The sequence below is a fragment of the Oncorhynchus clarkii genome, chromosome 17 (genome assembly GCF_045791955.1).
Source record: "Oncorhynchus clarkii lewisi isolate Uvic-CL-2024 chromosome 17, UVic_Ocla_1.0, whole genome shotgun sequence".
Classification (NCBI taxonomy): domain Eukaryota; kingdom Metazoa; phylum Chordata; class Actinopteri; order Salmoniformes; family Salmonidae; genus Oncorhynchus; species Oncorhynchus clarkii.
The window spans coordinates 74,622,701-74,638,696 of NC_092163.1; the positions used below are offsets into that span (position 1 = coordinate 74,622,701).

General features: G+C 41.9%; 1 protein-coding gene across 1 annotated transcript in view; it reads right to left on the reverse strand.

Annotated features, from left to right (window-relative positions):
• Positions 1 to 13,523: 13,523 nt before the first annotated feature.
• LOC139369503 (rho GTPase-activating protein 40-like) overlaps positions 13,524 to 15,996 on the reverse strand; it is a 31,362-nt gene continuing 28,889 nt past the window's right edge. The window contains exons 12-15 of the mRNA XM_071108747.1: positions 15,710 to 15,853; positions 15,412 to 15,560; positions 14,991 to 15,058; positions 13,524 to 13,771 (exon numbers count right to left, since the gene is read on the reverse strand). Of these exons, the coding sequence (XP_070964848.1) occupies positions 13,656 to 13,771; positions 14,991 to 15,058; positions 15,412 to 15,560; positions 15,710 to 15,853 (477 nt within the window). The 3' untranslated portion in view covers positions 13,524 to 13,655. The remainder of the gene's footprint in view (positions 13,772 to 14,990; positions 15,059 to 15,411; positions 15,561 to 15,709; positions 15,854 to 15,996) is intronic.

Here is a 15,996-nt window from a genome sequence, read left to right on the forward strand (position 1 = left end):
ATAGTCTCATAGTCTTCCATAGTCTCATAGTCTTCCATAGTCTGCCATAGTCTCATAGTCTTCCATAGTCTTCCATAGTCTCATAATCTTTTCATAGTCTTCCGTAGTCTTCCATAGTCTTTCCATAGTTTTTATAGTCTTTCCATAGTCTTCCATAGTCTCATAGTCTACCATAGTCTCATAGTCTACCATAGTCTCATAGTCTCATCGTTTCCCATAGTCTCATAGTCTTCCATAGTCTTCCATAATCTCATCGTCTCATAGTCTTCCATAGTCTCATAGTCTCATCGTTTCCCATAGTCTCATAGTCTTCCATAGTCTTCCATAATATCATCGTCTCATAGTCTTCCATAGTCTCATAGTCTCATAGTCTTCCATAGTCTCATAGTCTTCCATAATCTCATAGTCTTTCATAGTCTCATAGTCTCATAGTCTTCCACAGTCTTCAATAGTCACATAGTCTCATAGTCTTCCATAGTCTTCCATAGTCTCATAGTATTTTCATAGTCTTCCACAGTCTTCAATAGTCACATAGTCTCATAGTCTTCCATAGTCTTCCGTAGTCTTCCATAGTCTTCCACAGTCTTCAATAGTCACATAGTCTCATAGTCTTCCATAGTCTTTCCATAGTTTTTATAGTCTTCCATAGTCTTTCCATAGTTTTTATAGTCTTCCATAGTCTTTTCATAGTCTCATAGTCTTTTCATAGTCTTTCCATAGTATTTTCAAAGTCTTCCATAGTCTCATAGTCTTTTCATAGTATTCCATAGTCTCATAGTCTTCCTCCATAGTCTTCCATAGTCTCATAGTCTTCCATAGTCCTCCATAGTCTTTCATAGTCTTTCATCGTCCCATTATCTTCCATAATCTCATTGTCTCATAGTCTTTTCAAAGTCTTCCATAGTCTCATAGTCTTTTCATAGTATTCCATAGTCTCATAGTCTTCCTCCATAGTCTTCCATAGTCTCATAGTCTTCCATAGTCCTCCATAGTCTTTCATAGTCTTTCATCGTCCCATTATCTTCCATAATCTCATTGTCTCATAGTCTTTTCAAAGTCTTCCATAGTCTCATAGTCTTTTCATAGTCTTCCATAGTCTCATAGTCTTCCATAATTTCATAGTCTCATAGTTTTCCATAATCTCATAATCTCATAGTCTTCCATAGTCTCATAGTCTTCCATAGTCTCATAGTCTCCCATAGTCTTCCATAGTCTCATAGTCTCATAATCTCATAGTCTCATAGTCTTCCATAGTCTCATAGTCTTCCATAGTCTTCTATAGTCTTCCATAGTCTTCCATAGTCTTCCATAGTCTCATAGTCTTCATAGTCTCATAGTCTTCATAGTCTCATAGTCTTCCATAGTCTCATAGTCTTCTATAGTCTTCCATAGTCTCATAGTCTTCCATAGTATCATAGTCTTCCATAGTCCTCCATAGTCTTTCATAGTCTTTCATTGTCCCATAGTCTCATAGTCTTCTCTAGTCTTCCATAGTCTCATAATCTCATAGTCCTCCATAGTCTTCCATAATCTCATTGTCTCATAGTCTCATAGTCTTCTCTAGTCTTCCATAGTCTCATAATCTCATAGTCTCATAGTCTTCCATAGTCTCATAATCTCATAGTCTTCCATAGTCTCATAGTCTTCTCTAGTCTTCCATAGTCGCATAGTCTTCCATAGTCTTCCATAATATCATAGTCTCATAGTCTTCCATAGTCTTCCATAGTCTTCCATAGTCTTCCATAGTCTCATAGTCTCATAGTCTTCTACAGTCTTCTATAGTCTCATAGTCTTCCATAGTCTCATAGTCTCATAGTCTCATAGTCTTCTATAGTCTCATAGTCTCATAGTCTCATAGTCTCATAGTCTTCCATAGTCTTCCATAGTCTTCCATAGTCTCATAGTCTTCCATAGTCTTCCATAGTCTTCCATAGTCTCATAGTCTTCCATAATCTCATAGTCTTCCATAGTCTCATAGTCTCATAGTCTTCCACAGTCTTCAATAGTCACATAGTCTCATAGTCTCATAGTCTTCCATAGTCTTCCATAGTCTTCCATAGTCTTCCATAGTCTCATAGTATCATAGTCTTCTATAGTCTTCTATAGTCTCATAGTCTTCCATAGTCTCATAGTCTTCCATAGTCTTCCATAGTCTCATAGTCTTCCATAGTCTCATAGTCTTCCATAGTCTCATAGTCTTCCATAGTCTGCCATAGTCTCATAGTCTTCCATAGTCTTCCATAGTCTCATAATCTTTTCATAGTCTTCCGTAGTCTTCCATAGTCTTTCCATAGTTTTTATAGTCTTTCCATAGTCTTCCATAGTCTCATAGTCTACCATAGTCTCATAGTCTACCATAGTCTCATAGTCTCATCGTTTCCCATAGTCTCATAGTCTTCCATAGTCTTCCATAATCTCATCGTCTCATAGTCTTCCATAGTCTCATAGTCTCATCGTTTCCCATAGTCTCATAGTCTTCCATAGTCTTCCATAATATCATCGTCTCATAGTCTTCCATAGTCTCATAGTCTCATAGTCTTCCATAGTCTCATAGTCTTCCATAATCTCATAGTCTTTCATAGTCTCATAGTCTCATAGTCTTCCACAGTCTTCAATAGTCACATAGTCTCATAGTCTTCCATAGTCTTCCATAGTCTCATAGTATTTTCATAGTCTTCCACAGTCTTCAATAGTCACATAGTCTCATAGTCTTCCATAGTCTTCCGTAGTCTTCCATAGTCTTCCACAGTCTTCAATAGTCACATAGTCTCATAGTCTTCCATAGTCTTTCCATAGTTTTTATAGTCTTCCATAGTCTTTCCATAGTTTTTATAGTCTTCCATAGTCTTTTCATAGTCTCATAGTCTTTTCATAGTCTTTCCATAGTATTTTCAAAGTCTTCCATAGTCTCATAGTCTTTTCATAGTATTCCATAGTCTCATAGTCTTCCTCCATAGTCTTCCATAGTCTCATAGTCTTCCATAGTCCTCCATAGTCTTTCATAGTCTTTCATCGTCCCATTATCTTCCATAATCTCATTGTCTCATAGTCTTTTCAAAGTCTTCCATAGTCTCATAGTCTTTTCATAGTATTCCATAGTCTCATAGTCTTCCTCCATAGTCTTCCATAGTCTCATAGTCTTCCATAGTCCTCCATAGTCTTTCATAGTCTTTCATCGTCCCATTATCTTCCATAATCTCATTGTCTCATAGTCTTTTCAAAGTCTTCCATAGTCTCATAGTCTTTTCATAGTCTTCCATAGTCTCATAGTCTTCCATAATCTCATAGTCTCATAGTTTTCCATAATCTCATAATCTCATAGTCTTCCATAGTCTCATAGTCTTCCATAGTCTCATAGTCTCCCATAGTCTTCCATAGTCTCATAGTCTCATAATCTCATAATCTCATAGTCTTCCATAGTCTTCCATAGTCTTCCATAGTTTCATAGTCTCCCATAGTCTTCCATAGTCTCATAGTTTTCCATAGTCTTTCATAGACTATTCAACGCTGGTCTGACAAATCGGAATCCACATTTAAAGATTGTTTTGATCACGCAGACTGGGACATGTAGAGAGAATAATATCTTAAACGTTGATTCGGGGAGTGAGTTTATAAGGAAGTGCATAGGAGATGTTTTACCTACTGTGACTATTAAAACCTACCTTAACCAGAAACCGTGGATAGATGGCGGCATTTGCTCAAAACTGTATTTAACCATGGAAATGTGACTGGGAATATGGCAGAATACAAACAGTATAGTTATTCCCTCCGCAAGGCAATCAAACAAGCAAAATGTCAGTATAGAGACAAAGTGGAGTCGCAATTCAACGGCTCAGACACGAGACGTGCTGTATGTGGCAGGGTCTACAGACAATCACGGACTACAAAAGGAAAAACAGCCACGTCACGGACACCGACGTCTTGCTTCCAGACAAACTTAACACCATCTTTGCCCGCTTTGAGGATAATATAGTGCAACCGACGCGTTAACCCGGCATCCCTAGCGGCATCCTCAGAGCATGCGCAGACCAGCTGGCTGGTGTGTTTACGGACATATCATTCTGGCCAAATCTGGTCAATTGCAAGATGGCGCCGACAGAAATGGTCGCCTCTCTTCAGGTCCTAAGAAAACTATGCAGTTATTAGTTTTTTATGTATAATTTCTTACATTGTTAACCCAGAAAATCTCAAGTGTTATTACATACAGCCGGGAAGAACTATTAGATATAAAAGCAATGTCAACTTACCAACATTACGACCAGGAACATGTCTTTCCCGAAGCAGATCCTTTGTGCGGACCTCCACCCTGGACATGGGACCTTATCTCAGAGGCCGACCCAAAACAACACGGTCGCCGCAGGAGAGTCAGACGGAGCGGCCTACTGGTCAGACTCAGAAGGCGTGCACACCATCCACCACTTCCGAGCATATTACTCGCCAATGTCCAAGGTGGACGAAATTAGGGCACAAGTTGCCTTCCAGAGAGATATCAGAGATTGTAATATTCTCTGTTTCACAGAAACATGGCTCACTCAAACATCTTGTCAGAGTCGGTAGAGACACCCGGTTTCTTCATGCATCGTGCCGACAGAAACAAACATCTCTCTGGTAAGAAGGCGGGCGGGGGTGTATGCCTTATGATTAACGACTCATGGTGTAATCACAACAACATACAGGAACTCAAGTCCTTTTGTTCACCTGACCTAGAATTCCTTACAATCAAATGCAGACCGCATTATCTTCCAAGAGAATTCTCTTAGATTATAGTCACAGCCGTGTATATCTCCCGCAAGCAGATACCTCGTCGGCCCTGAAATAACTTCACTGGACTCTTTGTAAACTGGAAACCATACATCCTGAGGCTGCATTTATTGTAGCTGGGGATTTTAGCACAGCTAACCTGAGACTTCCTAGATTCTATCAGCATATCGAATGCGCAACACCAGCTGGTAGCATTCTGGATCATTGCTACTCTAAATTCTGCGATGCCTACAAAGCCCTCCCCCGCCCTATAGCTCCCAGTCTATAGACAGAAGCTAAAACAGGAAACGCCCATGCTCAGGTCTATACAATGCTGGTCTGACCAATCAGAATCCAAGCTTCAAGATTTCTTAGATCATGTGGACTGGGATATGTTCCGGGTAGCCTCAGACAATAACATTGATGTATACGCTGACTCGGTGAGCGAGTTTATTAGCAAGTGCATTGAAGATGTCCCACTGTGACTATTAAAACCTTTCCTAACCAGAAACCGTGGATTGATGGCAGCATTCGCGCAAAACTGAAAGCACGAACCACCGCTTTTAGTCATGGCAAGGCGACTGGAAACATGACCGAATACAAACATTGCAGCTATTCCCTCCGCAAGGCAATCAAACAAACAAAGCGGCAGGATAGAGACAAAGTAGATTCGCAATTCAACGGCTCAAACACGAGATGTATGTGGCAGGGTCTACAGTCAATCACGGATTACAAAAATAAAACCAGCCCCGTAGGGGACATTGATGTTACAGGAAGGCCATAAAGATCATCAAGGACAACAACCACCCGAGCCACTGCCTGTTCACCCCGCTATCATCCAGAAGGCGAGGTCAGTACAGGTGCATCAAAGCTGGGACCGAGAGACTGAAAAACAGCTTCTATCTCAAGGCCATCAGACTGTTAATCAGCCATCACTATCATTGAGTGGCTGCTGCCAACACACTGACTCAACTCCAGCCACTTTAATAATGGGAATTGATGGGAAATGATGTAAAATATATCACTAGCCACTTTAAACAATGCTACCTAATACAATGTTTACATACCCTACATTATTCATCTCATATGTATACGTATATACTGTACTCTGTATCATCTACCGCATCCTTGTGTGATACATGTATCACTAGCCACTTTAACTGTGCCACTTTGTTTGCATACTCATCTCATATGTATATACTGTACTCGATACCATCTACTGTATCTTGCCTATGCTGCTCTGTACCATCACTCATCCATATATCTTTATGTACATATTCTTTATCCCCTTACACTGTGTATAAGACAGTAGTTTTGGAATTGTTAGTTAGATTACTTGTTGGTTATTACTGCATTGTCGGAACTAGAAGCACAAGCATTTCGCTACACTCGCATTAACATCTGCTAACCATGTGTATGTGACAAATAAAATTTGATTTGATTTGATTTATGATTTGATTTGATGTCTTGCTCCCAGACAAATTAAACAACTTCTTTGCTTGCTTTGAGGACAATACAGTGCCACTGACACAGCCCGCAACCAAAGCCTGTGGGCTCTCCTTCTCCATGGCCAACGGGACTAAAACATTTAAACGCGTTAACCCTCGCAAGGCTGCCGGTCCAGATGGCATTCCTAGCCACGTCCTCAGAGCTTGCGCAGACCAGCTGGCTGGTGTGTTTACGGACATATTCAATCAATCCCTTTCCCAGTCTGTTGTCCCCACATGCTTCAAGAGGGCCATCATTGTTCCAGTTACGAAGAAAGCTAAGGTAACTGAACTAAATTACTAATGCCCCGTTGCACTCACTTCTGTCATCATGAAGTGCTTTGAGAGACTAGTCAAGGATCATATCACCTCCACCCTACCTGATACCCTAGACCCACTCCAATTTGCTTACCGCCCCAATAGGTCCACTGACGATGCAATCGCCATCACACTGCACACTGCCTTATCCCATCTGGATAAGAGGAATACCTATGTAAGGATGCTGTTAATTTTTTCATACAGCTCAGCATTTAACACCATAGTACCCTCTAAACTCTTCATTAAGCTCGAGACCCCGGGTCTCGAGCTCACCTTGTGCAATTGGGTCCTGGACTTCCTGATGGGCCTCCCCCAGGTGGTGAAGGTAGGAAACAACATCTCTACACTGGGGCTCCACAAGGGTGCATGCTCAGCCCTCTCCTCTACTCCCTGTTCACCCATGGCTGCATGGCAATGCATGCCTCCAACTCCATCATCAAGTTTGCAGACGACACTACAGTAGTAGGCTTGATTACCAACAACAGGGAGGAGGTGAGTGGACTCAGAGTGTGGTCAGGAAAACAACCTCTCATTCAATGTCAATAAAACAAAGGAGATGATCGTGGACTTCAGGAAAAAGCAGAGGGAGTACCCCCCTATCCACATCGATGGGACAGCAGTGGAGAAGTTTCTCGGAGTACACATCACGGACAAACTGAAATGGTCCAACCACACAGACAGAGTGGTGAAGAAGGCGCGACTGCGCAACTGCGCCTCTTCAACCTCCGGAGGCTGAAGACATTTGGCTTGTCACCTAAAACCCTCACAAACTTTTACAGATGCACAATTGAGAGCCTCCTGTCAGGCTATATCACTGCAAGTTACGGCAACTGCACTGCCCACAACCACAAGGCTCTCCAGATGGTGGTGCGGTCTGCACAACGCATCACCAGGGGCAAACTACCTGCCCTCAAGGACACCTACAGCACCCGATGTCACAGGAAGGACAAAAAGGTCATCAAGGACAACAACCACCCGAGCCACTGCCTGTTCACCCTGCTACCATCCAGAAGGCGAGGTCAGTACAGGTGCATCAAAGCTGGGACCGAGAGACTGAAAAATAGCTTCTATCTCAAGGCCATCAGACTCTTAAACAGCCTTCACTAAACACAGAGAGGCTGCTGCCTACATACAGACTTGAAATCATTGGCCACTTTAATAAATGGATCATTAGTCACTTTAATAATGCCACTTTAACTTCTTTGGGACTGGGGGGCAGTATTAAGTAGCTTGGATGAATAAAGTTCCCAGAGTAAACTGCCTGCTACTCAGGCCCAGTTACTAATATATGCATATTATTAGTAGATTTGGATAGAAAACACTCTGAAGTTTCTAAAACTGTTTGAATGTCTGTGAGTATAACAGAACTCATATGGCAAAAACCTGAGAAAAAAAACAACCAGGAAGTGGGAAATATGAGGTTTGTAGTTTTTCAACTCATTCCCTATCGAAAACACTGTCTATGGGGTCATATTGCACTTCCTAAGGCTTCCACTAGATGTCAACAGTCTTTAGAACCCTGTTTGATGCTTCTACTGTGAAGTGGGGGTGAATGAGAGGGGATTGAGTCAGAGGTCTGGCAGAGTGCCATTAGCTAACCACGCTGACCACGATAGTTAGCTTGCGTTCCATTGCAATTCTACAGAGAAAGGAATTCTCCGGTTGGAACATTATTGAAGATTTATGATAAAAACATCCTACAGATTGATTCTATACTTCGTTTGACATGTTTCTACGAACTGTAATATAACTTTCGTCTGAACTTCCGCATGGACTTGCCTGCGCGTCGTGATTTTGGATTGTATACTAAACGCGCAAACAAAAAGGACGTATTTGGACATAAATGAGGGACTTTATCGAACAAATCAAACATTTATTGTGGAACTGGGATTCCTGGGAGTGCATTCTGATGAAGATCACCAAAGGTAAGTGAATATTTATAATGCTATATCTGACTTCTGTTGACTGCACAACATGGCGGATATCTGTTTGGGTGTTTTGTTGTCTGAGCGCTGTACTCAGATTATTGCATGTTTGCGGTTGCATTAAGGAGAAGTTTATCTAAAGTTCCATGTATAACACTTGTATTTTCATCAACATTTATGATGAGTATTTCTGTAAATTGATGTGGCTCTCTGCAAAATCACCGGATGTTTTGGAACTACTGAACATAACACGCCAAGGTAAACTCAGATTTTTGGATATAAATATGAACTTTATCGAACAAAACATACATATATTGTGTAACATGAAGTCCTATGAGTGTCATCTGATGAAGATCATCAAAGGTTAGTGAATAATTTTATCTCTATTTCTGCCTTTTGTGACTCCTCTCTTTGGCTGGAAAAATGGCTGTGTTTTTCTGTGACTAGGTGCTTACCTAACATAATCTTTTGATGTGCTTTCGCCGTGAAGCCTTTTTGAAATCAGACACTGTGGCTGGATTAACGAGAAGTTTATCCTTAAAATGGTGTAAAATACTTGTATGCTTGAGGAATTTTAATTATGCGATTTCTGTTGTTTTGAATTTGGCCCCCTGCACTTTCACTGGCTGCTGTTGAGGTGGGACGCTACGGTCCCGAATATCCCAGAGAGGTTAATAATGTTTACATATCTTACATTACTCATCTCTGTGAAGACGTTGGTAAAATGAGTCAGGCGCAGGACACAGTTCTGAGTAATCATCCATAATTTAATCAAATTAATTCAATCAAATAAGATTCCAACAAGGTACAAATACAATAATCCCAAGCACGAACAACGAGAACCCACATGACAAACAATAACACACAAAACAGAGAGGGAAATCAGAGGGTTAAATAAGGAACATAATTCATGGAATGGAAACCAGGTGTGTATGATCAAGACAAAACAAAACGAAAATGAAACATAGATCGGTGGTGGCTAGAAAGTCGGTGACGTCGACCGCCGAACGCCGCCCGAAGAAGGAGAGGGACCGACTTCGGCCGAAGTCTTGACAATCTCATATGTATATACTGTGTTTAATGCCATCTATTGCATCTTGCCTATGCCGCTCGGTCATTGCTCCTCCATATATTTATATGTATATATTCTTATTCCATTCCTTTACTTAGATTTGTGTGTATTGGGTATTTGTTGTGAAATTATTAGATTACTTGTTAGATGTGTGTGTATCAGGTAGTTGTTGGGGAATTATTAGATTACTTGTTAGATATTACTGCACTGTCGGAACTAGAAGCACAAGCATTTCGATACACTCACATTAACATCTGCTAACCATGTGCATGTGACCAATAACATTTGATTTGATATAGAAATTCCATAGTCTTTCCATAGTATTTCTGTAAATTCAATATATGTGAAATAACAAACAGTTCACAATATTGTTTTCACATTTATTGACAAATCTTTTTTTAATTTTTTTTTTATACAAAAGATATTTGCACCAGGCCTACCTAAATTACTTTCACTTGACAAGAGTAGAAAATAATTGCTTTTGTAAACAGTACAAATACACCTACTGCGTGCAGTAATTCCATATAGGGTTTTGGTTCTAAACCATATATACAGAACTAGCATTGTAACCTACAGTAGGGTAAATGTCTTTCAGAGCACTACGGTAGCATTTGACTGTGAGTACATTATTACAAAGCAAAGTCCATTCATTGAAGACATTCAGTCTACTCAGGTTATTACAGTAAAATACATTTCTCTATTTTCCGATACTCCTCATGTCGAGTCCTCAGATCTTGACACACACATGTGTTTATGACGTCACGTTCTAGTGTAGAAGACACGGAACATTGAACATTCCAACACGTCAGTTCTCCACATGCTGTACATGTGGCCCATGTTATTGGTCAGCTGTTTGCGTGTGTGTTTGCATCAATATCTCCTCATGTACTGTGGACTGGGGTGTATAGTGTCACTACTTCCCCTGAGGGAGAACAGAGCTTTAGAGGTGACCTAGTTCCACTGATTAACGTCAGCAGAAGGCCGTGTGTGTGTGTGTGTGTTCCATCAGTGCTTTGTACCGGGGTACTGAACTGTGCCATGGACTCAGGACTCAACCCAATTGGGCTTGTGTAATGAAGCAAGCAAGCACACACACACACACACACACACACACACACACACACACACACACACAGAGATAATAACATCCGTATAACACCCAGGTATTACCCTCTCTATCAACCAGAAGAACTGACTCCTCTGTGGTAATGTTCATGGAATACATGAACCAATACATGAACCAATACATGAACCACTGCATGAACCAATACATGAACCAATACATGAACCAATACATGAACCACTGCATGAACCAATACATGAACCAATACATGAACCAATACATGAACCACTGCATGAACCAATACATGAACCAATACATGAAACAATACATGAACCAATGCATGAACCAATGCATGAACCAATGCATGAACCAATACATGAACCAATACACTGTGACGATGCATCAGTAGGTCGTGTGACAGACAGGGAATTACACTGTGTGATGGATGCTGGCTGTCTGAACAATGACTGAACCAATGACTGAATCAATGACTGAACCAATGACTGAACCAATGACTGAACCAATGACTGCTGTGACTGAGATGAGATCTATGCAGTTTGTTACATTCTTGTTGTCACTTCTGAGGAGACTGGTAGCTAAACATACATTCATGGTAGGTTGTAGATATGTAAATTCATGGTAGGATGTAGATGTGTAAATACATGTGTTGTTGGTTGCATCTGTAATGTCTGAGTGTCATCAGAAGAGTAACATACATGGTAGGTTGTAGATGTGTAAATTCATGGTAGGTTGTAGATGTGTAAATTCATGATAGGTTGTAGATGTGTAAATTCATGGTAGGTTGAAGATGTGTAAATTCATGGTAGGTTGTAGATGTGTACATTCATGGTAGGTTGTAGATGTGTAAATTCATGGTAGGTTGTAGATGTGTACATTCATGGTAGGTTGTAGATGTGTAAATGTATGGTAGTTTGCAGATGTGTAAATTCCTGATAGGTTGTAGATGTGTAAATTCATGGTAGGTTGTAGATGTGTAAATTCATGGTAGGTTGTAGATGTGTAAATTCATGGTAGGTTGTAGATGTGTAAATTCATGATAGGTTGTAGATGTGTAAATTCATGGTAGGTTGTAGATGTGTAAATTCATGGTAGGTTGTAGATGTGTACATTCATGGTAGGTTGTAGATGTGTAAATGTATGGTAGTTTGCAGATGTGTAAATTCCTGATAGGTTGTAGATGTGTAAATTCATGGTAGGTTGTAGATGTGTAAATTCATGTTAGGTTGTAGATGTGTAAATTCATGGGAGGTTGTAGATGTGTAAATTCATGGTAGGTTGTAGATGTGTAAATTCATGGGAGGTTGTAGATGTGTAAATTCATGGTAGGTTGTAGATGTGTAAATACATGTGTTGTTGGTTGCATCTGTAATGTCTGAGTATCATCGGAAGAGTAACATACATGGTAGGTTGTAGATGTGTAAATTCATAGTAGGTTGTAGATGTGTAAATTCATGGTAGGTTGTAGATGTGTAAATTCATGGGAGGTTGTAGATGTGTAAATTCATGGTAGGTTGTAGATGTGTAAATACATGTGTTGTTGGTTGCATCTGTAATGTCTGAGTATCATCGGAAGAGTAACATACATGGTACGTTGTAGATGTGTAAATTCATGGTAGGTTGTAGATGTGTAAATTCATGATAGGTTGTAGATGTGTAAATTCATGGAAGGTTGTAGATGTGTAAATTCATGATAGGTTGTAGATGTGTAAATTCATGGTAGGTTGTAGATGTGTAAATTCATGATAGGTTGTAGATGTGTTACATCATGGTAGTTTGTAGATGTGTAAATTCATGGTAGGTTGTAGATGTGTAAATTCATGGTAGGTTGTAGATGTGTAAATTCATGATAGGCTGTCATGTAGAACATGTGTATACTTTATATTGATGTGATGGTGCAATGTCCAAGCTTCCTCAAAACGTGTAAACACTATTCATAGATTTCATATAGAAGTGTACTCTGAAGAAGTGATGACACATGGGTAATAGGACGAGAGAATAAATACGCAGAACCGCAGCAAAGTACAACTGATCAAAACATTTACAAGAATAAGAAGACTGTCTGAAAATAGTCCCCGAAAAGAGTGGATGAGCTTACATGACTGTTATGTTACGATCAGAAACACCTATTGAACCGTTTCCAAGGAGAACATTAATCACTACATACATATACATACAGATACATCCAATCAATTATAAATAGTTAATCCATCGTGATATTCAATACTTCATAAAATCCTTCAAAAACAAAAAACAAACAGAAAGGTTGAAGTCCAGCTTCACTGTCTTAAACAACAGTTCCCTTTAGGGGTAATATAATCATGTCTTAGAGGTTGACCTTTGATCCCTTAGAGAGAACTATGCCCTCTGTCCCCTGTGTTTAGGGCCTCGTATAGAGCCATCAGAGGCCAAGAGCCATCAGGGACAGGGACCTAAGAGTCCCTGTCCCTTACATCAGTTCATCAGAGTACCTGACTTTCCCTCTGTGTGACATTAAAGAAATAGACAAACAAGGAAAAGAGATATACTGTGCATGTTCCTCTCTTATTACTTTGTGATCAAAGGGCTTGAGTAGAAGGAATGGAGAGAGAGTGGGACAGAAAGAAAGAGAGACTCGGAGGCAGCTGCATCAGATTCCCATCTGGGCTTCTGCGGATGCTGGGAAGTGATTGGCTGAGAGCCTGAGAGCTTAGCTGACAAGCCAGGAAGCAGACTGAGACACAAGCTCAGCCACTCCTCCACCTGAAGTCTGGAGGTGGGGTGTTTTTCCGCAGTAGCTGCTTTACTTCTCCTAGTCTGGTCTCCTCCGCAATGGGCAGAGAGGGCTCAGCCTTGAGGTGGTTTGTGGTGGCAGCATCCTCTTCTCCTCCACTCCACCTGGTCTCCCTCCTCCTCTGGCTGGCTCTTGGAGCCCCCTGCTGGTCTCTCCCTCTTCCTCTGGCTGGCTCTTGGAGCCCCCTGCTGGTCTCTCCCTCCTCCTCTGGCTGGCTCTTGGAGCCCCCTGCTGGTCTCTCTCTCCTCCTGCGACTGTCTTATATCTGCAGTCCCTTACTGGTGGTCAGCGGTTTGTGTTTGATGACCCACTCTCCACTGGGGTTGTTGTTGTACAGGTCCAGGAGATGGGTGTCTGGGTCCAAGCAGTGCTCACCTACAGGACAGGACAGAACAACACAAGGCAGAGTCAATACTGACGGACAGATTTTGTAATTGAACCTGTTTTTATACAGGTTATTCTCATTCAGATAAAATCTCTTCTGCAAGAGAGATATTGAAAACAGTTTGAAACTAAAAACTTAAACTCTGCCTTGTTTTTGGTCCGTGAATGCACATACATTATGAGTGGCGTGTGAATGATTGGGTCCAGTACATAACAGTGCAGTAGCTACATGTGGAAGCATTTGTCTGCTCTGATAACTTCAGATGGCTCTCCCCCCTCCCTCTTTCTCTCCCTCTCCCCTCCCCCTTCTCTTCCTCTCTCTCTCCCTCTCTCTTCCTCTCCCCCCTCTCTTCCTCTCTCCCTCTCCCCTCTCTTTCTCTCCCCCACTCTCCTTCTTTCTCTATCCCCATCTCTCCCTATGCCCCTCTCTCCCTCTCGCTCCCCCTCTCTCTCCCACCTCTCTATCCCCCCTCTCTCACGCTCTCTCTCTTTCTCCCCCGCTCGCTCTCTTCCCCCCCTCTCTCTCCTTCTCCCCCTCCCTCCTTTTCTCCCTCTCTCTCCCTCTCTCTATCCCCTGTTTCCCTCTCTCTCTCCCCTCCTCTACCCCTCTCTCACCCACTCCCCCTAACCCTCTCTCAGCCCCCCCCCCTCTACCCCTCTCTCACCCCCCCCCCCCTCTACCCCTCTCTCTCTCCCCTCCTCTACCCCTCACCCACTCCCCCTAACCCTCTCTCAGCCCCCCTCACTCTCCAGTTCATTGCGTAAGGCCTGGCTAGAGTAATCAGTTCAATCAGCAGAAAGACATGCACATGTCAGAGTCACTCATGTAACCTTCTAATGTGGCTCTCAGCCTGATTAGATAGCAAACCGGGATTCAAAGTCTATTTGAAATCATTTTGAGCTGTGCTTGATTGAGCTTGCCTGATGCAATTAAATAGCATTAGAAAGAATGGAAAGAAAACAAACACTCCAAGTTTTTTGAAAGATTTCAAATAGTATTTGAACCCATGTCTGGTAGATAGTCTGGGTATGGGGTGGAGGCTGGTAGATAGACTGGGTATGGGGTGGAGGCTGGTAGATAGACTGGGTATGGGGTGGAAGCTGGTAGATAGACTGGGTATGGGGTGGAGGCTGGTAGATAGACTGGGTATAGGGTGGAGGCTGGTAGATAGACTGGGTATGGAGTGGAGGCTTGTGTTGTGGTACCTACCAATATTTCCTCCCACTTCATACATGGCACAGTCCAGGTAGGATCCCAAATCATTTACCAAACCGTTCCTGTGATAAAGAACAGGCAGACTTGTTATTCATTCAATGGATTCGGTCAACTTCAGCATTCTCAATTTCTGCTCAGTGAAATGCCAACGTAGCATTTCTGAAGCAAGGTTTTCTATGCAGTGGGTTTACTGTGTGCTTAGAGGTCACCACTAGGACAGGGATTCAGTGCTTTTACTGTGTGCTTAGAGGTCACCACTAGGACAGGGAATCAGTGTTTTTACTGTGTGCTTAGAGATCACCACTAGGACAGGGATTCAGTGGTTTTACTGTGTGCTTAGAAATCACCACTAGGACAGAGTTTTCCCTGGTCAGCTAGGTAAAAGGATTGATTCATTGATTGTAGTGTACTGTACCTCTTGAGCAGGCCCTTGGTGTTGTCAGAGCTGTGGAGGTGCCTGTGGAACTGAGCCAGTAGGTCTGATGCTCTGGAGTTTATGTTGACCTTGACCTCTATGGTGCTGCTCATCAGTTCTCCCACCTGGATCTTTACTGTACGACATGGCTGGTGGGGGGGAGACGAGGGAAACGGGGGAGAGGAGAGAGAAATAGATGCTATCAAAATAAATGCTACATTAGAGCCAGTGACAGAAAACAAGTCCGAGTGTAAGTGCAAGTTACAACAGTATTAGTGGTTTCTAGAAAAACAGCTACCTCGGAGGAGTTCTTGTCAGGTTTATCCTTGCGGTCCTGGTGAATTTTCCTCAGCAGGTTCTTGATGCGGCGATCGTAGAACTGGTACCTTCGGTTACTGTTCTCATTCAGCTTACGCACCTGGCTCATCAGGAAGTTAGGGATCTGCCATGGAGGAAGATATTTCATTCATCCACTTGTCATTACAATGATCTTCTTGTTGTCAACCTTTACATGAGGACATCCTAGCTTTTGATTTAACCTTGCATACACACTATAGTTTGTCTGATGAGTAAACGGTAAGAGAG